This window comes from Chenopodium album, chromosome 18, assembly GCF_948465745.1.
Source record: "Chenopodium album chromosome 18, dcCheAlbu1.1, whole genome shotgun sequence".
NCBI lineage: Eukaryota > Viridiplantae > Streptophyta > Magnoliopsida > Caryophyllales > Amaranthaceae > Chenopodium > Chenopodium album.
In genome coordinates, this window is record NC_137851.1 from 6,956,408 (window position 1) to 6,983,440 (window position 27,033).

Consider the following 27,033-nt stretch of genomic DNA (forward strand, 5'->3'; position numbering starts at 1 on the left):
ATTATTTGAAATGTTTACAGTATAAACAAAGTACTCTCTGTCCCTTATTTACATGCTTATTTCTAACATTTATTACTCATATAATAAAGAGAATTAGACATGTAAATAAGGGACGGTGATAGTGTAAATTTTTTTTAATAAATACTACAAGTCGTAGGGCTCAAAGTTTTTGATGATCTTTCTTGCGAATTTGATGGCCCAATGGGCCAGATTGAAGAAGCCTATTTTGCCTATTCCTGCCAAATTTGACTTCCTTTCTTACCACTACCAAAAAAAAAAAACCGAAGTAAATAAAAATTGTATAATAATCACCATTTTTATTGACCATGCAACCCAACAGTCTATTGGCGGCTCAATTACACTACAACTGACGAAGAGAGAGGTTTACTGATCAAACACTTTCAAGGTAATCAAATCAATTGATGATTCAACTTTATTTTGTTCAAAATTTTAATCAAATGTATTTGATTTCTCTCATCATTTTCATCTTACAATTTCTGATCTATTTGATGAATACTTAGTGATTGTATTTAGATTTTAATTAAAGTTTAAGTTTTTGCTTGATTGCTGAGAATAACGTTATTTTGAATTGCAGACTTTAAAATTAAGATATAGTAATTCTTCGTTTTATTTGTTACCATCAACTAAATTTGTTGATTGTTACAAGTGTGATAATTATGCAACTTTATTATCAGATTTGTTAACCCACTTGTTTGATTGTAATTACATGATAATTAATGCAATAGGGTAATTTTGATTCTAGGGTTTGATGTGGAAGAGTGTATACAGATTGAATTGTTAGCTTTGATGTTGTAAGGATTTTGATGAGAAATGAAATTTATTGATTGTATGATGTTCTTAAGCTAGCTCCTTGAATTGCTGATCCTTGTTACAAATATAATATGATAATTTAGTCTTAAATTAATGAGGAAATACTTTACTTTTTTGAATTACAAAAGGAATTTTATTGGTTGAGAGCTAGATTTGAAGCTCTGAATTGCTCTTTATAAACGGAAAAGCTTATTGATTGCATATTGGATTAACAGGAAGGGTTTTTCATAAGCTTTGTATTCGATTGTTTGAATGGATAGCAGAAAGGATGACGATTTCACATTTTGTCAGGTAAGTTGGAGTTACTGTAATATTTTCATTGATCAGACTATGATATTTTGTAAGAACGTAGTGTGAAATTTGTATATTTTATTTCTGTATCTAGGTCAGTGCACCCGTTGATCAGAATGATTTTAATGAGCAAACTGTGGTTCCGGGTATAAGTAAAATCACTATTAATGAGGAAGCCTCAAGTAGTAATAGTGGTGAACAAATTAATCTATGGAACAATACAAGTGTTCCTATATCTACCACTGTGAAGGAGAAAAAAGTTGGATCGTTATCTTTCAACGTCATCGATACAACTCAAAAGCAGGCTAGCACTGCACAAAAACAAGCAGGGAAACCATTAAAGGACCCAGCAGAACAGAAACCTGTGGCCAGGAAGCCTGCTGCTCGGGCCAAGGTTCCTTTTGAAAAAGGTTATAGTCCAATGGATTGGGTCAAGCTTACTCGTACGCATCCTGACCTTGCAGGTTAGTTCATGTAGTATATTTTTGTTGTGTCTGGATGAATGTGCTTAGGGGTGTTGGGGAGCCTGATAACAGACAGGAGACACCCCGCCTCTCAACCCTTTTTAATTGATCAAATATCCTAACTGTGCATGCAGGCCTAGAGTTAGATGAGCGACAATGATTTATGGCTACTCCTGGCTTTTGTTATATATAGTGGTCATTAATTAATGCTCTTTAATGTCTTGTTCTTTTTATCCCTAATTGTGTATGCAAGCCTAGAATTAGATGATTGGCTATTTCATATGGCAACTCTTGCTCCTTGGTTATATTAAGTGATCAGGATGCTCCTTAATTTTAATTTTTTGTAACTGTTAATATAGGATTGAATGGCCAGTCAAACAGGAGGCTTATACCTATGAGTGAAGTCAAACAACATCAATCAGAAGGCACCATGTGGACGGTTCTGCATGGACGTGTTTATAACATTTCTCCATACATGAAATTTCACCCTGGAGGTATGGACACTGTTTTTGCTGTTAGCTATGTACTTTATTTGTCTTCATTATTGTGCCCAGTTTTATCTATCTTCGTTACCATCCATATGTAATGTTCTGACTGCTGTGAGAAATATCCTTGTTACCATCCAGAAGTTAATTTTATGTTCTGTCTGCTGACATGTTTGCAGTATATGCCCTGCATTTTTGAAATTTTCTTTAATGAAATGCATACTGCTTTTGCTGTTTAAGGAATTCAATAGGGGAAAAAAAAACAGGGTCCATTGTATTAAACAGTAGTCAGTAGATAAAAGAATGCCATCTATGGGAATTAGTATGGGATCAGGAAGAAGGGTACAGGCTGTCAAAACCAGGAATTTAATTTTTTTTTTAGCTGCTGACTGCTGAGTCCTGTGGTGATTTTGGAAAGAATTTCTGCTGGGTTTTATGGTGTGTTAGAAAACTATAACCTTTGCATAAATGAAATAGCAGGAACAATTAGTGTGACTTTCATAATAGATAGGATAAAACAATGGCACAATAGACAAAGGAAGACCTTATTAGTACTCTCAACCCTGAAGCCTTAACTTCCAGGTGTTCTGAGCAATGCCCCCATTTATTTTGCAAAAATTTTCATGAAAACTGGATATAATGAGTGTACATAAGCTTATATCTTTAGTTGGGCTATCATTTAGTTGGCCTTAACTTCCAGGTGTTCTGACCAATGTCCTCATTCTTATTGCATCAGCATGTCTACCAAGTGAACCACAATAAAGAATGTTTCATGGGTAAGTATGATGATTATCTACAGTCTGAGGAGTACAACTATACCCTGTGTCCCTATCACCGCTTATAGCCTTCTTTCCTGTATTCACCAGAAATGAATCTACTGGGTGTTGCCTGGTGGTTCTGATCTGTTCATATTTTTGTAAGGATATAAATAACCAGTATGCATTCCCCACAGATGGTCCTTATCTGGCAAAATCTCTGGATATCATTTATTTTGGCACGATGCTTTACTTTATCTAGGTTCTGTATTCCCATAGATCAAGTGGTAATTGAAATAGACTGAGTAGGTTAGAAGGCTTTCTCTTGAACCTAAAGAGGTTCGTCTTGCTTTTATGCTTTGTGGCTTTGTGCAATTGAGTTGGTGATAGCCGCTTATGACCCATTATCAGAAGGCCTTTTATATATTGTTGAAGACCATTGCCAAGCAGCTAATTGTGCAGGATAGTTGACTACTTATATAGATAAGACTTATCACAATTATGTCTTACTTGTATAGTTTCGTGGGGCCATATAATACATAGCATTCGGAGCATTACCCATCCAACATAGTCTATCTCCCTTCCCTACTCCCTTCTAAGTTATCCTACTCCTGATGCATTTTAGATATTGATGAAGCTTCATCTATATTTCTCCTTCAAACTGAGGAAAGCTCTTATCAATTAGTGCTCCCCCACTCCCCAACACTAAAATAAATCTGAAGTGCAAAAGATTGTTCCATCATAAAGTTATTTAGCAGTAAAATCTTAGATGACTCTGTTGTCCCTTGAAAATTAGTGGCCAATGACAATGAGAATAATGAGATTTCTCTCTCTAGTTGTTTTAGGCAATAAATTTCTGTAAAAAAAATAAAATGCTGTACGTAGTCATTGATAAACTTTATTTAGTTATTGGCCATGATCCCACCCCGTCAATACAAGATCCTCTTTGAATTGCTTCGCTTGGCTCTACTGCTACTAATTTCTGACTTCTTGTGCTGATTGTTTTGTCTCCAGGTGTTGATATGTTAATGAAAGCTGTAGGGAAAGACTGCACATCATTATTCAGTATCCTTTGGCAATTGGCATTTCATTCAGAGCTCTCCTCATCCAAGTGAATTTTTAGAAAGATAAATACTCCCTCTGCCTGGAAAGTCACATTGCCCCAAGGCCCTTAACTCCTCATCATATGAAATAATTTTACGAAAAAAGACCCTTGCAAATAGTTGGACTTTAACCGTATTTTTTTTCACTACTCAAGTATCTTAAGGATATATCTGACTCTTTGGAATTAGGCTTTTGGTTTGTTGTAACTTGACATCTGGATATAGGCCATATCGCAGCGCAACAAATCAGAAAAAAAACTTACTATATTAGGAAATGTGTGACAGCTTTTACTAGACTTCCTTGTATATTACTAGTATATGTGAGTTGTGTATTCCAGACAGAGGGAGTAATTTGCTTGTGAAATCTTTTTTTTGCACCCTGAGAATTGATTGTTATTCTGATTAAAGATGCATGTATCAAATTAAATTAAATTCAGTGGTTATGTTGATCAGCATATAAAGGAGTCACTGGTGGTTTTAAACATTTTAAGTGCTAATCTAGTGCTTTCAATATTTGTTCTATTGAGGCTTGTTTTGTAACCCTTGACCCTTCTTCAGATAAATACCATGCTTGGGTAAATGCAGATTTCTTACTTGAGAAGTGCTTGGTGGGTATCTTAGATGATAACAAAGGAGGGAAGTAACTGTGTGGTGAAGTCTTAAACAAGCAATGGTTGGCAAGAGGTAAATTACTTGCCTGCCTCTACATGACACGTCAGCTGAAAATTTATTAATATTGTTTCAAATTGAGTCACTTATTGTTTTAATTGAAGATGGGTCAATTCTGTTTCGAATTGAGTCAAATATTGTTTTTATTGAAGATAGGTCAATATGTTGTATAACTACAATTATGTAGCACATTGATTCTTACTATTATGAAATAACTTTTACCCATCTATTTTGTGAGTTAGATTGGTTTTTGTTTTTTCATTTTAGGCTTTTGACCTCTGAAATAATGTGCATTGGTGTTGGTTATCAACCGAGAATCTTAATGTGATCAAATTTCCAGATTCACATAAACATGTGGGGGATTTGCCACATTGGTATAGGGAAAAAAAATTAGTGACATATATAAAAAGCATGAGAACAAATATTATTCCTGGATTAGCAATAAGCCAATTTATCTAAACCTAAACTTTAACAATTTAAAACACAACTTTAACTTCAACCATAGAGTACTTAAATTGTATCAGAAACTAATTCAACAGATTAGTGTGGTAAAGTCCATATTTTTATCCATCAATCTCAATCTGGTACGAATAATTCAAGGGACTAGCTGTAACCATAATATATGTGGCTTTCCTAGTTCCCAAAGGATTGGAGCTGACATGTGCTATCCCCTCTGTTAGATGCTGTCTGAGCATAATGGTAGTTGCACCAGAACTCTATGGTCTCTGTCTGATGTTTTACAGTAGAATAAGTAGATTGAAAATTACGATAGTACAGTTTTCATTATTTAAGGATTTTCTGAGTACCTTATTCCTTATTTAACAAAGATTGACCGGATTATCTGGTCAATAGGCATTTGCTTAGGAATTACGGAGTAAGAAGGAGCTTTCTTCGCCATCAAGTGTTGTGTAACTTATGTAAGGGGATCTTCCCTATAATACAAAGTAGGTTGTGCACATGAAGAGAATATTAAGGGGAATAGTATTAGCTTGCTGCTACAAATTGGTGTAACGTTCACTACATAATAGCAGAAGCAAATAACAGTTGTCCTTTGGTACATTACCGTCTTTGCTCAAACTACAGTCTGTAATGCATGCCTTTGAAATATAAGTGGCATAACAAATCCCAAACCTCTAGCAAAAGGCATAGTGTCAACTAGACTCAAGAAGTTATACAAGGATGGCTGAAGGGATAACATAATATACTCCTACCATCTAAGCAGTAGGGAAAACCTTAACTTCATCAAGAACTGGACCACAAAGTATACCAAACCCGTCGGCCCTGCTGTGATAGTATGAGCTGAAAAAAGTAATCCTAGTCCTGGGCGAAATTGCCTTGAATTTCATACTGACTGTTCGGAACCTCCCAAGCCCCTGGGACAGGAAGGGTGCTTTTAGGGTATCCTTCCCTGCAAATGCTTCCACCAACATTGATCCTTTGCACCCATTCTTAGCATCTCCGATTGTGAAGGTGAGGTTGTATGTCTTGTTGGGAACTGTGCGGATAACCTGGGCAATGGCACTCTCCCTTCCTGCTACAAGCTCGATAGCTGCACGGCCAAATGGAACATTGAAGTGCCTTTTGTCAATGAATTTAACTGCCTTGAGGGATTCGACAATCCATCCAGGGAGCGGGGAGTTGATATCTTCTTGTTTGGGAGGAATGAGTATCCCATTTGATGAGTTGAGCAACCTGTAAGGTCCCTCTTCAAAACCACCATTCCTTACGAGGTTCCCTGTTAGGAATTGCCGAGATAGGTTAACAACTTGGGATAGAAATTTTAACAGATCAAAGGGCTAGCAACTGTAGAAGAAAAATACAATTTGATTTTGTAACAGTCTGCAATATTAAGTGTGAAGTTGTAACATGCTTTATGGACCACAAAATCAAGCATGGTATGCTTCAAAGTATTTCGGAATACACAGTGTATTTACTTGTGAGTTCTGATTGGAAATACAACATTACTTAAAAGTATCCTACAGTTTAATGCATCATTCAGAAATACAGATAGAAAGTAATTTAATTTGCTAGCTGATTCTTAAGAAAAAAAAAAATCTTGGATCAAGAAATTGCAAGTCGCGGAATAAATTTGAAAATGATGCAGGAAAATCAAGTCATTGTGAATCACAAGGCAGATTATGCAACAATTAAACAGATAAAGAAACAACCAACAAATTTAGTTGATATACCTTTGGTAGGGTAAACAGGCAAAAGCTCCTTGAGAGCAATAGCATCAATTAGAGGACCGCAAGTAGGATCTTCTTGCACCCCAGGATTATGGAAAGTGATCTTAGCAACCTTAGAGACCGCCTTAAAACCAAAAGCATGAGTATCGCCTCCATCGATACTGTAAAGTGTTTGAATGGGCAAGTCACCCTGAAAAGGAGGGACGCTGACCCTTAGGACCTCGTCTTGTGCACAAGTTCTAGAGGCCCCAAAGGTCAGTGCATAGAATGACCCTGGTTTCACAGGCACTGTCTGTGAGATTGAAGCCTCGTTCCCGAGTCTCACAGCGTGGACTCCATGGGCGACGGCAAAGTACATCCCTCCCGGCTGAGGTCCACCGCGAATGTACTCCACAATTCCATTGATTTCCCACTTGGGTAAGGAGAATTTCCCAATGATTTTGGTATTCTTTACTTGTTTTGGTGGCTCTTCAAAGTTCCCATTTGGAATCAGCCCTATAGACAATGAAATGGGTTAATTCTTAAGTGAAGTAAGTGGAAAAGTTAGGGGTTGTAGTGTTTTGACAATAATTCCAAACAAAAGTACTTATTTCAGACCTTTCAGTGTTTATGTACCAAACTACAGAAAGCAATAAAATTACATAAAACTGTTCCTTTTACTTGTATTTGATAGGTCAAGCAAAAGATCCATATTTTCAGAAGTTCCTAGTAAAATCCCTGAACTTGTACCAAGATTTGACACATTTTCACTAAAATGTCCTAATAACAAACCAAAATCTGAACTGAACACAAGAAAATAAGAGGGTTTCATCTTCATTTTACTGAGCTACTGGATACATTACTATTTATGCTATAATTAAACTAATTTTTCCCCAAAAAATAAATTCAGGCAAGTGCAGAAAACATCAGGTGAAATTAACATAAAATTAAATGATGCAATATATGATAAAAATGAGAAAAGTTAAAGTAATACCTCCCCTGTGATTTTGATTATGGGTAGCTCCTAAGGCAGTACAAATAGTGAGTAGCAGAGCTAAAGAGAGACAGAGTGGAATTGGTGCTGCCATTTTTGGTTTTGAGGAGAGAGAAAGAACAAGTTTAGCTTTTTATAAGAGTATGTATGAGTTTCAATGAGAAGGGCTCATTTTTATAATGAAACGCCAGTTACAGTAACAGAGGTAGAGGATAATGGGCTCAGGGAAAAGGTTACAAATTGTTGATTTTGTCTCTTTGTCTGTTTAATTTCAAACCCACTCTTTTTTGCCTTAAATTATGGTGATATTGAATTTCAAATCTCGAAGTGCTAAATTTTGCTTTGAATCATTGAACCTCCTACTAGTATAGGATTTTAAATTTAAGGTAATCAAGGATCATCGATTATCATAATTGATTCATAACATAAATCATATTCCGTACATTATACAAATTTCGTAAAGATAGTTGAATCTTTAATTTGGATCATACAAAGTACTCTATATATACAATTATACAAGTACGAAGTATTTCATATTGACAAAATATGCCGGATGTAGGAGCCAATTGTATCATGTTTGTTCATCACTTTGATAAGGACTTCCTGTTATTTTTATTTTTTTTATTCTTATCTTAGGAAAGAAATCTATCATACTCTATTTGTTATCATTGAATTCATGAACTCGACGTAGTAGTAAGAGGAATTACGTAAGTGGGAAATTGACCCACCAAAAGGAAGAAAAACTGCACCGATTGTTAGCAGAAGCACATGCAATATTAATACAAATAGCATCAAAATTGTGTGTTAAAACTAGCGTGATTGGCTCGTTAGTTAGTGCCAAACTTCAAACAGCTTTTACTAATACTCCGTATCTTTTCTGTGCACTTTTTTTGTCTTTTTTCTTTCCTCTTAACATGGCTATTGTCATGGTTTGTTATTTGTGCATAAATATCCAATAAAAACAAAAAAATTTAAATAAAAATAATAGCATTAGTAGATCAATTTTATAATGTGGATGTTAAGTCTCATGAATCTCAACCAATTTTATTTAAACAATACTTGTAAAGTTATAAGTTTGTAATAAATAGTAAAATTGTATGACAAGTTATGATACTAGCCACAAAGTAGTTTTCATATTAATTAATCATATACGTGGTGTACTAAAATGTATTTATATTTGGAAATTATAGTCCATGTTATTGTTAGATATCTAGCCCGATTAAGGCATTAACTGCTAACTACACATATCTATTCATTTGACCCCCTCCCAAGGCTTTCATTGAGTCCCATCATCCCATGTATTGCCTAAAATTCGTGTCAAACTCTTTTGTGACGTTTAAAATCTACAGGTGGAAATAAAATTCGCGGTAGCTAATCTTTTTTAAAATGTACTAGTATTATATATGTTACCTCTTACTATGATTTTGCTCTAAGTTGTCATGACTATAGAGCAAAAGTTAGAGGGAATATCATCTTTACTTATATGGATTGAAATCACAATATTATTAGAGAATAATGAACACAAAAATTGTGTGGAGTAATCACTCTATAGACTTTATTATTTGCATACTCTAGGTTTCAATAAGCGAGTGAGAGACCATTTGTAATGTTAGTGCAATGGTTGTCAATTGTGATAAATGAGTGTAAACTTTGATTTGATTAAGATACACGGAGCATTTAATCATGTAGGAATATTTTGAGTGACGAATATCCAATTGGACAATGATAGTGATAAAAAAAAAAAAACTTCTCTTATCGCACAAATCCTATAGCTATAAAGGGTAGTATATTGGGAAGGAATAAAAAAAGGCGTGCATATATTACTAAACAAAGGAAAGACGATATTTTTTTTTCGTCCCACTCACCAATTTCCTATTTTTATCCCATTGCAACTTGAAATCAGTCAAGAAGCAAAATAAGAAATACTAAACCACTTACGCTTAGTTTAGTTTAAATTTAGTAACAACATAGATGAAAAGGGAAGCGAAAGAAAGATAAAGGAAATATACCTAATATTCGATGTTTGATTTAATGAAGAGAGGTGAAAGGTATAATGTTATAAGGAGGTTTTCCATTTTTTTTTTTCTTAAAAAAATTCCTATCATCTTTTAAGTACATTTTTAAAAACTTGTAAAAAAAATGTACATTTTTAAAATAAATTTGAAAAATACTTTAATTTGTTCACTTATGATCCTCTCTCATTTCTTTTCAAAATGTTCACAATAAAATATTCTTTTAGTTGAAACGAAAGTTTTATCCACTCATCCTATGTGATGTAGATTCCTTCACTCTTTTCTTCAACACTTTCACTTCATGCTTTATGTTATATGAACGACTGAGTCCTTAAACCCCGCATATATATATATATATATATATATATATATATATATATATATATATATATATATATATATATATATGTATATATGTATATAATTGTGCAATATATTACCCCTTTTATTTCTTTGTTGCACAAAGTTTTAGGAAATTTATAGTGTGAGAATCAAAAGGTGAATTGTATAATATAAAGTATAGTTAGTGAGGATATATTTAATATTAATTACAGAGATAAAAATATAAAAAGTAGTGTTAGTGGGATTGGTAAAGGAAAGAAATAATAAAATAATAGTGAGTCCTTACCAAATAAAGAAGTGTTGCAATAATTATGAAACGAATGTAAAAGAAAATATTGCAATTGTTACGAAACGGATGAAGTAATAATTACGGAGTATTTTTCTGTCTTCTACCAAAAAGTTATCCACACCATACTATATTCTTGAATCTACGTCTCTAAAAAGGGTCATTTGATTTGACCTTTTGAATGAGTAGAAATGGCTCCAGATTCAATTCCAACCAATTACAAAGTAATATACTGGTTAGACTTTTAGTTGTGAAACCTCATAACAGAAGAGTGTTTTAAACTTCCAAGGGTCTGTTTCGATTTATTGAAAACAAGTGAATTGAATTGATTGGGGATGAACTGAATTGGACTGAAATGAGCTGCAATGAATTATTTATGAGAGAATGAAATTAGAAAATGAATTAGATTAAACTGAAATTAAGCTAAACAAACAGGCCCTAACTCTACCCTATCTCCATAAAATCCCTTTCCTACCTCACCACCTTACATTCACAATTCATCCCATCAATGAGATGTGGAACCATTCCAACATATATATATATATATATATATATATATATATATATATATATATATATATATATATATATATATATATATGTGTGTGTGTGTGTGTGTGTGTGTGTGTGTGTGTGTGTGTGTGTGTGTATATGTATATATATAAAAGAGACTAGTAAGTACAAAATTTAGAATCTATGCCTTAATAATAATATGAGATTATTATACATCAAATTCAATTTAATGAACCTTACAATTTCTAAGCTAAAATTTTCAAATCCCTAAAAAAAAATAAAAAAAAAAAAAAAAAAAGGGTAAATTATTCGATGATGAACCCAATATGCTTTTCTCTTGTAAAACATTCAAGCCCATTTTAAAATGACGCAACACGCAAGTTATTAATTCCTAATGCCTACAACCCCCTCTAGGCAATGCTGCCTACTCCCACCTTCCATATTTACCAAAATAGCCCTAACCTCACCCCACTAACCGCATTAGCTTAGTTAGAACTTGCAATTAATTCCCCAATTCTCTTCAACACCATATTCTCTCTTTTCAAATACTCAAAATCGCTACAATTCAGGAAAAAAATCTTCAAAAACGCTACAATAATCAAGAAGAATGTCTTATTTAAGGGATGAAATTGCAATGTCGAAAGAAAATTCACCAAAGAATTAGCGAAAATCACAATCGTAAGTTTCTTTTGTTTATTTACATGATTAAACCCTAATTTTTTAAATTATTTTTACGAATTTGTGTTTATCATTAATAATTTAAGTGTAAAATTGCTAAATATTGCTCAACAACTTGTATAATAAAGTAGTAATTTGTTTAACTTGTTTTGCAGACTATTTGAAGGAAGTTCTAGAAAGTCCTAAAGAGGATTCTAGATCTACAAGTTTTTTTTACGTAATTTGAGGTTGTTTATTTATAAATTTTAGTTTAAATTCAGTTAGTTACATTTTAAATATGTTTACACATAATTTACTAATTTCTGAAAAATTAAAAAAAAAACATTTAAAATTCATAAAAACAGAGATGATGATGAAGATATTCTTATTCTCTCTCCATTTTGATTTAGTTCGTAGTGAAAATACTTTATGATGAATGTTCATTTTCATTTACATAAATGTTCATTTATGTACTGCATATGGTTCATATTACATGCAACTTCGGTGTATAATTTGTGAGAATTAAAAATTCCAAAGTTGCATATAATATGAACCACGGTTAGTATTAAATTTTTATATTTATTCATTCTCATACAAAAAAATGTTCATTTGACTTTTAATAATACTTGTTCATTTTCATATTGAAAAATGTTCATTTATATAATAATACTTGTTCATTACCATATATATTGAGCTATACATGTTCATTTTATAATAATGTGTTTATATATGTATTTATAAATGTTTATTAAGTTTTATTTTAATAAATTTGATCTCTTATTACACAGGATAATTATATAAGAATGTTGAAGACATTGATGTCTATATTGAGATATGATATATACTAAAGAAAGCACAAGTCATTGTAAGACTTGAAAAGGGTACAACTTTACAGCAAGAAAAATGATTTCATACTAGTACGATTTATTTATACCAAATGTATTAAATGGCGATCGATGTCATTTTGAAAGATGCATATGTACATATTAGAAATTTAATAATTTCACTTTTAAGCTTACGAACTATTATGCGTATAAGTATAAGAACTTGTTACAGTTGTAATTGAAGTTTATATTAATATGGATACTATGTTCATTTTCATATTAATAAATGTTCATTTTCATATTAATATATGTTCATTAGCATATAAATGCTCATTTTTATTTTGATAGATGTTTATTTAAATTATATTAAATATCCAATTGCACATTTAAAGATATTCATTCAAGTTTTAACAATTGTTCATTTTATTATATAATGTAAAATGCTTTTTGAATATTAATACTACAATTTAAAAGAGACAATGTTCATTCTAATAGACAAATTTTACATTTTGGAATTGAAGCTAAAGAAAAGCTTATTTCTAATTTATGAAGTCACTCCTGTATTGGTAGATGATTCAAAACATCTTTTGCATATGATATTTCTGATATTGAATTGATTAATGTTCAATTACATACAATATAATGTTAATTTATATAGCAACTATTGTTCAATTTAATAATATGTCATTTTCATTAATAAATTGACCACATTAGAAAATTAAGGATACAATACACTATCCAACTAATACTATTTGAAAAAAACACTCAGTCTAAGGATAATAGAAGAGCAACAAGAAGATTCGCAAAAGCATAATATTCAATGTCCACCTATGCATAGATTATATTCATATTTGGGAGATAAATATTGATGATAATATTTGTTTACAAAATTACTGATCTATGTTTTATTTTTAAGTATTTACCTTTAAATTTTGATAGATTTTATGTTTTTAAAGAATGAAACTTTTTATTATACTAGGGAGGCCTATGCGCGCGAAAGGGCTAGCTCTTATAAAGAAGTTGTATTGGCGTGTATTTACACATTTGGTTTGGGTGGTAGACTTGATAGTTTTAATATGTACTATTTATTTATGTGCCTATGTGGTGGCTTTGTAGATTTATCAAATATAAAAAAGCCACCAATATCTTTTATGACATTTATTTTTTTAAAAGCCTCAAAATAAAGTTTGACCATGTTATTTCAAAATCATTATTAAATAATATTTAATTGATTTGCATCCCTTCATATCTTAAGCTATTGTTAGTTTAGAACTTTTGATTGATGTGCATGATTCAATAATACCTAACGTGTTTTTCTTCAAATGAATTTTTTGTAAGCTTTGGTCATACGGAGTAATAATATGCGAAATGTTCATTTTAGCTAAAAACTTAATAATGTAAGTTCTTTAATGCCTTCAAATATCTATATCTATATCTAATACTAAAAAGAAATAATCACTTAGTTGTTCCTCATAAATTCACTCCATAATTAATACCATTTTTTTCCCTATCCATTTCCCTTGATTTTAGGATTTTTAAGTTCTTTATACCTTTTGACAACATCTGCTCAATTATTACTATTTAATATGAATCCCATTCAAATTTCATAACGTTGTTTGTGTACCATCAAACAATATACAATTCAAAAGCTAATAAAACTTAACAATAGTCACAATTAAAGGACGACAAGATTGTAAATAAGAAGAGCAACCATGAAGGATTAAAAATAAACAGTCTCTAAGTAATAATTAATAAACAGTCTATTCGTACATACAATTTGTTTTTTTTAATGATAATAATAACATATGAAGTTTATTTTATTTTTATTAAAAACATAGGCATTACAAGTTTTTTTGTTAAGAAAAAAATTTGAATGAATTGATGATATGTTTAATGAAAAAAAAAACATTAAATATATTAATGAGTGTTAACATATTAATGAGGGTAAGAAAGTAAATACACATTTTTTTTTTCATATTCTTAAGGGTATAGTTGGTAGCACACTATTATGTTTAATGAAAAAAAAAATTAAATATATTAATGAGAGTTAACATATTAATGAGGGTAAGAAAGTAAATACACATTTTTTTACATATTCTTAAGGGTATAGTTGGTAGCACACTATTCCTAAGAGTTATCTTCTACTTTTTATAAGGTAGGGATATAATAATTGTGTGTTTTTATATTAAGTGTTATATTTAATAACTTTGTTAATTTTGTACCATGAAATGATCAAATATAGAAACATAAATGTTCAATAATACACGAATTCCTACTTGACCATTACCTGAACTTTTTAAAATGTTCATTATCATAAGGATATATAGTCATTATCAAAACCATATATGTTCATTTACATCACTTATCAGAAAATATTAAAATCAACCAAAACTCCTAAAGTATATATATTATTTCTAAAAGAAAGAACAAATTTTTACTTGCTATTGTTTGCCAACCTCTTATTTACATTAGTATTAAAAAAGCTAAAAACCTATCATACTTATGAGAAACATATTAACCTCCACGTCGAATTCCTTAGACATCTCTTGGAACATTCGAATGAAGTTTATAATTTCTTGAAACACTTGAAGTAACTTCAACATTTCTAGAAGATGTGGCAGGAAGTTGATCATTTCTTGGAACATTTGGAGCAACTTCAACATTTCTAGAAACAATTGATGGAACTTGAACATTTTTGAAACACTTGAAGGACCTTGAACATTTTTTGAAACACTTGAAGGAGTTAGAACGTTTCTTGAAACACTTAAAGCAGCTTGAACATTTCTTGAAACACTTGAAGGAGCTTGAACATTTCTTGAAACAAGTTCAGAACCTTGAACTTTGTTAGGAACACTGGGAAGAACTCCAACATTACCTAATACTTCTATTTCTAACAATATTGAATTATCGACACGAATATGAACATTTCTTGGACACCGGCGGAAACTCCATTAGCATTTGAACTACTCGTACTTGAATTAACTTGAACAGTAACGTAAGAATTCAATTTCTTCTCATATATACAAAATATCATTGATCATTATCAAAAGCATACATATATATACATGTACATTTATAAAAGAATAAATGAACATGATAAATATAAATGATCATTTAGCATCATCAAATTGATCAAAATCTTGAAAATTATTAAAAAAACACACACACAAAAACGATAATGTAAATGATCACTTAGCATTATAAAATTGATCAAAATGATGAACAACTAATTATAATAATTACAACAAAATAAATTACAGATTATCAAATAATATCATATAAACAATTATACAAGAACACTAGTATAAATATATAAATGATCATTTAACATTATCAAATTGATCAAAATGATGCACGTCTAATTATAATAATTACAATAAAATAAATTACTGATCATAAAAAAATATCATATAAATAATTATACAAGAACACTAGTATATATATATATATAAATGATCATTTAGCACTATCAAATTGATCAGATCAAAATAATAAACAACAACTAAAAACCAAAAAACGTATCTACAAAATTTACCAAACATAATAAGAATAAAATTGTTTTTAATAGCAATAAATTATAATCACTGACATAAAACATTTGTTAAATTAACTACAAATTATAATAATAAATCAAAAATAAAAATAAACATATAAAAAAATAAAAAAATTCAAACAAACAAGCAATAACAATAAAAAAAAAACCGAATTGGAAAATATCAAAAAATACAGAAATTCTAGTACTGGAAAATAACAACAAATAACAGAGACAAAAATTAAATATTAAAAAAACTAATCAAAACAACTCACATTAATTGATGAACAAAGTAGTCAAGCAATCTAATACAAGAAGGTAAAATCAATCGACAATCACGATCAAAATCGCCAATCGAAGAATGCAGAATTTCACAATCACGATCAATAACTCCAATCAACGATTCCTCCATGAATGAGAAAGAAAATAAAATTAAAAAAAAAAAGCACACATGAATGAGAGATTAGTACTGAAGTAGAGAGAGAAATTTCTGAAAAACAAATGAAAAAACAGAAAATTAGATTATAAATCATATATATATGTGTGTGTGTGTGGATTGGAGAGTAAGAAATAAGAGTAATAAGAAGGAAAGAAAAAAAAAGCTAAAAAAAGCAGAAAGTTAGAAACTATAAAAATATCAGAAGGTTTTGTGTGTGGCTGGCCACACGGTGTGGCCAGCTAACACATGAAAAAAGTAACCCCACCGAACAAGTAATCCCTCCGACCTAGTAACCCCTGACGAATTAGTAACTGATAAGTGGTTTATTTGACCACTTATTGTGTTAATTTAAACCCGGTTTTGCGATCATTTCCCCTTTTTCTAACCCAATTTTGAATGAAAATGTTTTGTCTCGGTTTTCCCCCTCTTGGTTTGTGTTTGTCCATGTTTTGCAGGTCTATGGACTCAATTTGGCAAGCTTTCGGTGCATGGTTTGTGTTTAAGGCAAGAGAATTAAAGAATGGAGAGGGCGCTCCAGCAGGAGCGGGCGTGCACCCCTCAGGAGCGGGCGCTCCAATCTTTCTGCCAACTTTCTGCCAAAGCTTCAAGAATTGCACACCCTGTGAGGAGCGGGCGTGCAGCCTTGAGGAGCGGGTGCTCCTGGCTGTGGAGCGGACGCTCCTCGCTGGGAAATCCGTTTTCTTTGACGGATTTCCCTATGTGTTACGGGGAGTATAAATACTTCCTCCTTTATTCATTTGTATCCCAGACAGATATAGCCTAGTTTTTAGAGACTCCTCTTAGTTTGAAACATTCCTTTTAATTAATTTAGCTTAATTTTCATCAATTCAATCATTGTAATAGTTGGTTTCAAGTTTGTTTCTCAAGATTGACACTTTGTATTCAACAATTTCAAGCCTCAATTAGTAACTTCCTTCTACTTTTCTCCATTTAATTTATGATTTTATTTGTTGTTGCATGATATTTAGATCTTCTTAGTTCTTGATAATTTGTTATTGGATGATAGTTATTTCAATTGTTAATCATTTTTCCCCAATTATTGAAGAAGTTAGAACCCTAATACTTGTTTGCATGTTGATAAATATGAGTTGTGAGTAGTCTACTTGCTAGGGGTTGGGTGAAGCTCAACCTTTTGGGTTAATTATGCAAATGTGGGAGAAGCATTGATGCTTGTATTGCAATTAAATTGATTATATGAGATTGCTTGTTAGTTCTTCAATGATATGATTAGCTACCCTTGATTTAGGAGCTTGATAGCATGATATGCTTAGTTTGACATTGAAATGTGAATGAAGCATGACATTACTTATTGCAATTTGATTATGTATCTTCTATTGCTAAACTAATGAGGAATCTAAGTTTAGTAGTGTGAATTGTTTCCTAATTGCATGAGGTTGATCTTACATATTGTCCTTGCTATATCTTATCAATTTCACTCCCCGTTTGTCTATTTGCCTTGGTCGAGTGGATCCCATTCCCTAGTGTTCTCAATCCATTGATTTAGAACCATAGTTTGTTTGTCTTCTTGACGAACCCCAATTCACCATTGACTTCGAATTAGCTTAAGTGTTAAGATCTTTGGCAACCATAGCCCGTTCCTTGTGGACCGAACTCTTACTTGTCATTATGCTTGGTTTGTAAGGTGTTTGTTAATAAATGTGTTTGATTGAGTGTGGAATGTGCGACCGTTCTAACGCCCATCAGTAACCCCTAATCAGACCTAGTAACCCTTGACCATTAGTAACCCCTGACGAACTAGTAACCCCTGACCGGACCTAGTAACCCCTAACCACTAGTAATTCCTGACCGATATAGTAACCCTTGACCAAATAACCCCTGATCGACTGAGTAACCCATGACCGACCTAGTAACCCCTGACCAAGTAACCCCCGACCGGAACTAGTAACCCCCGACGAACTAATAACCCCTGACCGGACCTAGTAACCCCTGACCGATCTAGTAACCCCTGACCGACCTAGTAATCCCTGACCGACCTAGTAACCCCTAACCGACCTAGTAACCCTTAACCGAGTAACCCTTGACCGAGTGAGCAACCCCCAACCAAGTAACCCATATTGATCAAGTAACCTCTTTTCATAAATTATTTTAACTATACTATTTAAACATCAAATAAAGTTTAATTCTCCTTCAAAAAAAAAAAAGTTTAATTTCAAATAAAAATAGAAGAATTGAGGAGAAGAACATATCAACCTACTGCTCTTGGTTTAAAATAAAGAAATTGATGAGAAGGAGAAGAACAAATCAACTCATAAAGAAATCAACCCCTGTTGACCAAATCAACTCAAGAACAAACCTCTTTCTCGCTCCTTCTCCTTGTTCTTCTTCTTCATGTAGTTTTACTTTCTCTCTCCACTTTCTCTAATTCTCTGCAAATCTCAACCTAACCTCATTCTCTGACAAACAATAACAACAACAAACTACTCAAAATCGCAATTTTTGACAAAATTAAATTCCCAAATTTAATAAAAAAAATAAAATTGGGCACCCTTCAAATGTTATTGATGATCTTAAACTTAATTGCAATTTTTCACAGCAATTTGACACCCAATTCCTACAATTCTGGGCTTTAATTGCACTAATTTGGTAAAGAGGAGAGAGAAAATGGGTAGAGCAGTGATTTGGTTTGAAGAAGAAGAAGCTAAGAAAAGTGGAGAGAGAAGATTTTTTAATTTTTTTTTTTTAAAAAAAAAATTGTGGCTGTGGCCAGCCATATATGAAAGTTTGTAAACGACATAGTTTAGGGAGGATGTAGGTAAAAAATTTCACGCAAGTTATATTCAAGCCCATACATAAAACCCATTACAAAACCCAAAAAATACAAAACTAGCCTAAAACGACACGTTTCAACTCACAACAGAACAAAACGATACACTCCACCAATCAACAAAGCTTGGAATCTTGGATAGAAAGAGAGCGTGACTGTATTAAAATGCGTGTCAGCGTATTTGTCAGGTGAATTCAAACAAACTTTACAAAATCCCGCCCATATTTCAAATTTCAAATTCTATCGACCGTTAAACCCTTTCTTCTTCAAATACCCCTTTTCCTCTTCCTTTCCCCTCTTTCATTCCCACCCCCATTTTCTCAGACACCATCTCTGTCTCTCTCTCTCTCTCTACTTTCTCTCTCCTCCATTCAAAAAAATGCCTCCGAAAAAGCAACCCCTTCAAACCAGCACCACCGTCAACATCCAACCCATGGATTCCGACCCCCTTCCGACCACCGGAAAAACCATCGAAGAAATGTACCAGAAAAAAACCCAGCTCGAACACATCCTCCTTCGACCCGACACTTACGTCGGATCCATCGAAAAACACGAACAATCTCTCTGGGTTTACGACCCAGATGGTCAAATGGTCTACCAAAATGTCAGCTATGTTCCTGGGCTCTACAAAATCTTCGACGAAATCCTCGTTAATGCTGCTGATAACAAGCAGAGAGATCCGAAGATGGATCGAGTTGAAGTTGTGATTGAACAGGAGGAGAATTTGATTAGTGTTTATAATACTGGAGATGGGATTCCGATTGAAATGCATAAAGAAGAAGGTGTTTATGTTCCTGAATTGATTTTTGGGCATTTGTTGACCAGTAGTAATTATAATGATAATGAGAAGAAGACTACTGGTGGTAGAAACGGTTATGGTGCTAAGCTTACTAATATTTTTTCAACTGAGTTTATCATTGAAACTGCTGATGGAAAGCGTCAATTGAAGTATAAACAGGTATCATTTCAACTTCTATCGGTTTTGATTTGCTCTTGATTGTTGTAATCTGCGTGTTTTGTAGATGATTTTTGGTGTGAATTGTAGTACTATTTGATTATGATGTTGTTGATTGTAATTTTTAGGGTTTTGATTGATTGTTTATTGAATAGCTGAATTTAGGTTTCTGGTTGCTAATTATTTGATTGATTGTTTGTTTTTCATGATCCTGATTATTAATAATTAGGTTACTTGTTGTTTTTGAGCTAGATCTAATTTGAATAATTACATAATTAGGTCAATTGTTATTATTCAGGTTAATCGGTTTTGTGTTCGAAGATTGAATACTGAAATTGATTGTTGTATTTGTTGATACACAAATTAGTAAGGTTCTAATTGATGTTAATTTGTTATGCAATAGAAAAGTGAGCCAACTTCATTACATTATGTTTTAGAATATACTTCGTATGACTTTATACTTCTATGTCTTCTCCACAATGTTTTAATTTTAGGCCTGATAAAGTAGGATTACTGCACATTAGGGGCATGATTCATAATCTATGTATCTAATTTGTTTTACGAATTTACGATACTTGGATTACTACAGATTTGTTGTGTGCTCTAGGGTAATTGTTTACTTGTTGCAACCTTGATCAGTAGTCAAACTTATACTATAGTGACGCAATGTTTTTGCATTTAAATACAAGCATTCGTGTGATTCTGGTGGTAATTAGTCGCCTCGTTTAGTTATAGGTGATAATATGAATTGAGTTGAAGAGGAGGCATTAGATATTTGCTATAATGTTGATAATATGACTAATTTGATTTTGTTAAGAAATATGGTGCAAGATTTTGCATTATGAACTAAATTTCAACCTGTTTTGTTGATGTGAAGGTGTTTGGCAACAACATGTCTGAAAAGGGAGTTCCTGTGATTCAGAAGTGCAAGGCTACTGAGAATTGGACAAAAGTGACATTTAGGCCAGACTTGTCCAAGTTCCAGATGACCCATCTAGAAGATGATGTGGTGGCCTTGATGAAGAAAAGAGTTGTGGATTTGGCGGGATGCCTGGCTGCGTGTCCTGGAAAGAAAGTAAGAGTGTTTTTGAATGGAAATGAGGTCCAGGTGAAGACATTTCACGATTATGCTCAGCTGTATCTGAACTCTGCCAACAATGCCAGAGGAGTTGAACTACCCAGGTGCATAAAAACTTGCCTTGTAATTGATTTGCTCTAGTTGTTGAAGGTGGGAGTTATCTTCTTTGAAGCTGACTTGTTTTAGTTAACAGGATTGACAATAACACTAAAGAAGATATGAATCCAAGGTGGCAGATTTCTGTCAGTCGCAGTGACGGGCAATTTCAACAGGTAACAAACAATTTCTATGACCATTGGAGTTAATGCCTTTCTTAGTTTAAGTACACAGTTGGCTAACCTATGCATTTTGTTAACCAGGTCAGCTTTGTCAACAACATAAACACGATCAAAGGTGGGACTCATGTCGATTACATAACTGCCCAGATTACCAAATGTGTGATTGATGCTGTCAAGAAGAAGAAGAAAGGTGCAAACCTCAAGCCACATATTGTGAAGAACCATTTGTGGGTGTTTGTCAATGCTCTTATTGACAATCCTGCATTTGATTCTCAGACAAAGGAAACCCTAACAACTCGCACAAACAGTTTTGGTACTACTTGTGAATTGTCAGAAAAGTTCTTGAAGAAAGGTTTGTAACCTTGTGAATTGATCACTATATTTCTTCTCTGAACAAGGCCTTATTTTCTGATGTTGGTATTTTCCTCCATAACTTGTTTGCAGTGGTGGAAACTTCTGGTGTGGTGGATAACCTCCTTGAATGGGCTGAACTCAAGCAGTCCAAGGAACTAAAGAAAACTGATGGGTCCAAGACTAGAAGGATACTTGATGTCCCTAAACTAGAAGATGCCAATGAGGCCGGAGGCAGAGAGTCTCACTTATGCACTTTGATTCTCACTGAAGGAGACTCAGCAAAAGCACTTGCTGTAAGTCATTTAGCTTGAATTAGATTTTCAATTAAACACTAGAGCTTGTAATTTTATTGATGATATACTAATTGCTTTGCGATTGAAACAACTTCAAATAGATGTCTGGGCTCTCTGTTGTTAAGCGAGACTATTATGGTGTATTTCCTCTGCGAGGAAAATTGCTAAATGTAAGGGAAGCAAGTGCTAAGCAGATTACAGAAAATGCGGAGATCAATAATCTTAAAAAGATTCTTGGGCTCAAGCAGGGAGAAAAGTATGACAAGGATAACAGTATAAAGTCATTGCGATATGGACATCTAATGATCATGGCTGATCAGGTTGGAAATATTTTCGATTTTTCAATACAATTATAATTATTTGTGTTTCATTTTCTGCCAGAATGTATAATTCAGTCATCAATCAGTGCATCAAGTTTGATTTGTTTTCTCTCACAGGATCATGATGGTTCCCACATCAAAGGGCTTATAATAAACTTTATTCATACATTCTGGCCTCCATTGCTGAGGAATCCTTCCTTCATGCAAGAGTTTATTACCCCTATAGTGAAGGTCTGCAACATTTGTATATCTACTCTTTTCTTTATCCCTATGTGCTATGCAGTTCATTGAAGGGTATCTGGAACCCTAATAGCTTTACCTTTTGCAATGCAGGCAATTAAAGGACAAGGGAAAAACAAAGAGGTTCTAGCTTTCTATACCATGCCTGAGTATGAAGATTGGATCAGAAGCATGGGAATAAATTTGAAAAGTTGGACCATTAAGTACTATAAGGTGTGCTTGTGTAGACCAACCCACAATGTATAATTATTTGAATTTGGTCTGTGAGTTTCTTAATTTAAGGGTTTTTGACACAGGGGTTGGGAACAAGTGATGCAAATGAAGGAAAGGAGTACTTTTCAAATCTCGAGAGGCACAAAAAGATTTTCCGCTGGGAAAATGACAATGATGGCAATGCGATTGAGCTGGCCTTTAGTAAGAAGAAGATTGAAGCCAGGAAGGATTGGCTTCGGGAAGACGAGGTCTGAACTTATTCAAAATTTGTTGAGTACCTTTTTTAAGGGGCTGGCTGTAGTTTCTGATATTTGTTGTGATGCAGGTTGGAAATTTCCTTGATCATAACGAAGAAATAATTAAGTACAGTGATTTTGTCCACAAGGAACTGAAACTGTTTTCCAGAGCAGACCTTCAAAGATCCATTCCATCCATGGTTGATGGGCTGAAGCCAACACAGAGGAAAGTCCTTTTTGCTGCTTTTAAGAAAAACTTGATCAATCAGGCAAAAGTTGCTCAGTTCAGTGGTTACGTATCTGAGAAATCATCTTATCATCATGGTGAGGCGAGTATACAAAGCACAATTGTTGGCATGGCACAGAATTTCGTTGGATCCAATAACATCAATCTTTTAATGCCCCATGGACAGTTCGGAACGCGTAACATGGTATGTTTGGCTTAGAAGAAATTTGTGTATTATTGATTTCTTTGAATGAATCAGATAATGATGAGTTCAGTTGTCATGCTGACCCCCCCTCTTTTTATATTGCTATTTCACAGGGTGGAAAAGATGCTGCCAGCCCCAGGTATATACACACAAAGCTTACTGAAATCACAAGATTCCTGTTTCCCAAGGATGACGATATGTTACTCAACTACTTAAAAGATGATGGCTTGACCATTGAACCTCAATGGTGAGTTATCCTTCTAGTGTGGAAAGGTGATGACGCTAGAGTTGACGTGGTTTAGATGAAGCTAATTTGACCTTGTGTTTCAGGTACATGCCAATAATACCAACAGTTCTTGTCAATGGATCTGAAGGTATTGGAACGGGTTGGAGTACATTTATACCCAACTATAATCCCAGAGACATCATTGCAAACATCAGGCATTTGCTAAACGATGAGCCTTTGGTGCCTATGGATCCTTGGTACAATAATTTTAAAGGAACTATCCAAAAAACTGTAAGGAAAGACACTGGAATCACCTACACTGTTACTGGAATTATTGAGGTAGTTAATGAAAGCAGCAGTGATGATGACAGTAATGATGACGTAACTCTTTTAATCACTGAGTTGCCAATTCGGAAGTGGACCCAAGATTATAAGGAGTTTTTGAAGTCCCTTGCCAAGGAAGTGGAGAAGGGCAAGGAGCCATTTGTCAAGGTGATTTTACGTTCATTTTGCTTACTTAAGTGGCTCCTAAGAGATTGGTTTAAACTAATTTTGTTTTATTGTTGCCTGCAGGACTTTTGGGACAACACTACTGATGACACTGTAAACTTTAAGCTTTTATTAACAAGGGAGAATTATAACCTTGCCAAGGAGGAGGGCTTGTTGAAGAAGTTTAAGCTCACAAGTACCCTCAGCACTAATAACATGCACCTCTTTGATGAGGAAAATAAGATCGTTAAATATGAATCTCCTGAAATGAGTACGTCTTTAAACTTTTCATGAGGGGTGCATTTGGTTTTAAGTGGTTACTCATGTGTAATGACATTTCTTGTGCAGTTCTTGAGAAGTTCTATCCGATGAGGTTTGTATACTATACTAAAAGAAAGGTAAGTTTTAAAGCATGAAACACGTGAACTGATTCACATACTTTTCTTAACTATGCAACTCATATTGGTTCAATGAAAACCATGGCAGGAACGAATCTTGGAGATATATCATGCTGAGTTGACGAAGTTATCAAACCAAGTTAGGTTTATCTTGGCAGTAGTAGAAGATGATATTGTGGTGTGCAAGAGGAAGAAGGCGGAATTGGTCAATGAATTGCGGCAGAAAGGGTTTGATCCTATCCCCAAGAAAAAATCTGTTGAGTCAGCTGTTGTAGGTGCCACTGATAATAACGATGAGACAGAGGATCAGGAAGTCAGCGCTGAGAATAATACATCTGCTGCTGACCATTTGAGCGATTATGATTATCTGCTGTCCATGACAATAGGAAACTTGACTTATGAGAAAGTGCAGGAGCTTTGTGACAATAAGGAAAAAGTCGAAGAGAAAATTGAACTGTTGAACAAGGAAACTGAAAGGTCTTTGTGGTCAAGGGATCTTGATGCTCTTGAGAAAGCTCTTCTTGTAAGTGTTAGCCACTGAATTTAGCTGTAAATATAGTGTTACAGTCAATGACTAAACAGTTCTAATATTATTTGTTTGTTTTTGCAGGAGAAGGAAATAAGAGAAGCAGAGGAGGCCAAAGATGCCCTGGAAAAAGTGAAAGCTTCTGCCCAAAAACCGAAAAACAAGGCACGTAAGCAAAACAGGAATGCGGGCAAAGCCAAAACTGTCAGTGACTCCGATTTAGATTCAGGTTGAATCATCTACTAACGTTTTCCACTTACAATCATCAACTGCAGCAAATTTTTTTGTTCCTTTCTTGACCACCTTTCTTGTTACTTAGAATATCAGCCAGGGCAAGTAAAGGGAAAAGGCAAGGCTCCAGCTAAGAAGGTAGGTGTATCTCTATTTACTTATATAGTTCTACATAAGACTCACACCTTACAACTTGGGTTTGTAAGAAGCTAACTTAGCTATGTTTTTAGCAACCCAAGCCAACTGTTGTACCTGAGGAAGAAGAGGAAGACATTCCTGCTCTAAGCCAACGGCTTGCTGCCTCTTGCTTGGATTCTTCTCCAGAAAAATCTGCTGGTAACTTCTCATTTTACACTTCCGAATGTTTCTAAATGCATTCATCTGTTGTTAGTAGTAATTAGTTTTCTTGTTTTGATCAGAAATGGAAACTGATGCCCCAAAAAAGGCTGATGCCAAGAAGCAATTTGCCGCAGTTGAAGAAATATCAGACAACGATGATGACGTTGACCTTGAAATTACAAAACCAGCACAGAAAGGAAGGGGTAGACCAGCTAACCGCAAGGAACCCAAGCAAGCTGCTGTTACAAAGAAGAGGGGGCCTGTCAGTAAGAAATCTCAAGCAGGGCAAAAGTTGATAACTGATACCTTCAAGGCTTCAGATACAACCGATGCATCTCCTGAGCAGAAGGTCAGGAGGATGAGGCCTTCTCCCTTCAACAAAAATAGTGGGTCAGTTGTGAACGGAGGAGAGTCAGGCAGTAGTAAAGCGAGTGATGACATCTCAGTTTTTTCTTTGGATAGTATTAATGAAGCCCTGCCGGCAAGGTCTAGACCACAGCGAGCAAACAGGAAGCAGATGACATATGTTCTGAGCGACTCTGACAGTGATGACTCTAAGCACCCTGCGTCTGACAATTTTTCTGATGCAGAGGATGATGATGATTCTGAATTTGAATAGGCAATGCATCCACAGGAAAATATGGTAGTATTCTAATTGTATGCAAATTTAACTTTAGTCTTGTGTACCTGACTGCTTGTCAAACAAATGCTGTTATGGTGAACAAATACATTAGTTGTACCTAAAAGCTGTTGTACAACTCAACTTGTTGTATGCAAGAATACACAGTTGTACATATTGAAAGATGGTAATTTCGGCATGAAGCAAATTAACCCGAACCCGTTTGATCCATTTTGTAAGTGTGTTTTTATGTACAATTTGTACGTGTTTTTTTTAGCTCAATTATTATTACTTTCATTCCAAATCATTTGCAACGATAGATTAAATATTTTCTACTCACACTTCAATGTTTTTGCTCTAGGGAATTAGCTACTTCCTACTTTTTTGGGGCTGTTTTAAAGGTTAGAATTTGTAACATGCTTACAAATTTTTATTTTTTTGACCCATCTTTTTATGGGGCCAAACTTTTACTTCCTTATCCATATATTTTATGTGGTGCTCATATAAGATATTTTTCTCCTTTGTTTGAAGGTGACTGTATCAATCTTCTCAAATTGAAGAAAACTACAAAAACTTAAAAACAGTTGAGCTACAAAATTCTATTAAAAAAGGTTTTAATATTTCCTCCCTTTTTACTAA

The 27,033-nt window shown here is 33.7% G+C and overlaps 3 protein-coding genes across 3 annotated transcripts; 2 read left to right on the plus strand and 1 right to left on the minus strand.

Moving 5' to 3' along the window:
* Positions 1-343: 343 nt before the first annotated feature.
* Positions 344-4,827, plus strand: LOC145591354 (cytochrome b5 domain-containing protein RLF-like). Its single transcript, XM_081647786.1, has 6 exons — positions 344-406; positions 1,047-1,122; positions 1,217-1,586; positions 1,946-2,080; positions 3,841-3,891; positions 4,488-4,827. Exons 2-6 carry the CDS (start codon positions 1,084-1,086, stop codon positions 4,571-4,573), a joined length of 681 nt encoding a protein of 226 aa, XP_081503912.1. The 5' UTR covers positions 344-406; positions 1,047-1,083; the 3' UTR covers positions 4,574-4,827.
* Positions 4,828-5,562: 735 nt separating this feature from the next.
* On the minus strand, positions 5,563-7,898 carry LOC145592906 (protein TEEBE-like). Its single transcript, XM_081649417.1, has 3 exons — positions 7,758-7,898; positions 6,788-7,279; positions 5,563-6,333 (listed from the first exon to the last, which is right to left on the minus strand). Exons 1-3 carry the CDS (start codon positions 7,849-7,851, stop codon positions 5,813-5,815), a joined length of 1,107 nt encoding a protein of 368 aa, XP_081505543.1. The 5' UTR covers positions 7,852-7,898; the 3' UTR covers positions 5,563-5,812.
* An 11,591-nt stretch (positions 7,899-19,489) lies between these two features.
* LOC145591355 (DNA topoisomerase 2-like) lies at positions 19,490-26,789 on the plus strand. Its single transcript, XM_081647787.1, has 19 exons — positions 19,490-20,126; positions 21,001-21,305; positions 21,395-21,473; positions 21,561-21,831; positions 21,924-22,126; positions 22,228-22,446; positions 22,564-22,677; positions 22,780-22,899; positions 22,983-23,147; positions 23,225-23,566; positions 23,680-23,813; positions 23,897-24,284; positions 24,366-24,552; positions 24,630-24,679; positions 24,768-25,202; positions 25,290-25,434; positions 25,525-25,574; positions 25,667-25,772; positions 25,856-26,789. Exons 1-19 carry the CDS (start codon positions 19,548-19,550, stop codon positions 26,392-26,394), a joined length of 4,431 nt encoding a protein of 1,476 aa, XP_081503913.1. The 5' UTR covers positions 19,490-19,547; the 3' UTR covers positions 26,395-26,789.
* The last annotated feature ends 244 nt before the right edge of the window (positions 26,790-27,033 follow it).

Coding starts and splice junctions, on each gene's coding strand:
- LOC145591354 (XM_081647786.1), top strand. CDS start 1,084: ATGGATAGCAGAAAGGATGACGATTTCACATTTTGTCAG. Junction 1,587..1,945: donor TACGCATCCTGACCTTGCAG/GTTAGTTCATGT, acceptor CTGTTAATATAG/GATTGAATGGCCAGTCAAAC. Junction 2,081..3,840: donor CATGAAATTTCACCCTGGAG/GTATGGACACTG, acceptor TTTTGTCTCCAG/GTGTTGATATGTTAATGAAA.
- LOC145592906 (XM_081649417.1), bottom strand. CDS start 7,851: ATGGCAGCACCAATTCCACTCTGTCTCTCTTTAGCTCTGCTACTCACT. Junction 7,280..7,757: donor TAATCAAAATCACAGGGGAG/GTATTACTTTAA, acceptor CATTGTCTATAG/GGCTGATTCCAAATGGGAAC. Junction 6,334..6,787: donor GCCTGTTTACCCTACCAAAG/GTATATCAACTA, acceptor AATTCCTAACAG/GGAACCTCGTAAGGAATGGT.
- LOC145591355 (XM_081647787.1), top strand. CDS start 19,548: ATGCCTCCGAAAAAGCAACCCCTTCAAACCAGCACCACCGTCAACATC. Junction 22,900..22,982: donor GGACCATTAAGTACTATAAG/GTGTGCTTGTGT, acceptor TTTTTGACACAG/GGGTTGGGAACAAGTGATGC. Junction 24,285..24,365: donor GCAAGGAGCCATTTGTCAAG/GTGATTTTACGT, acceptor TGTTGCCTGCAG/GACTTTTGGGACAACACTAC.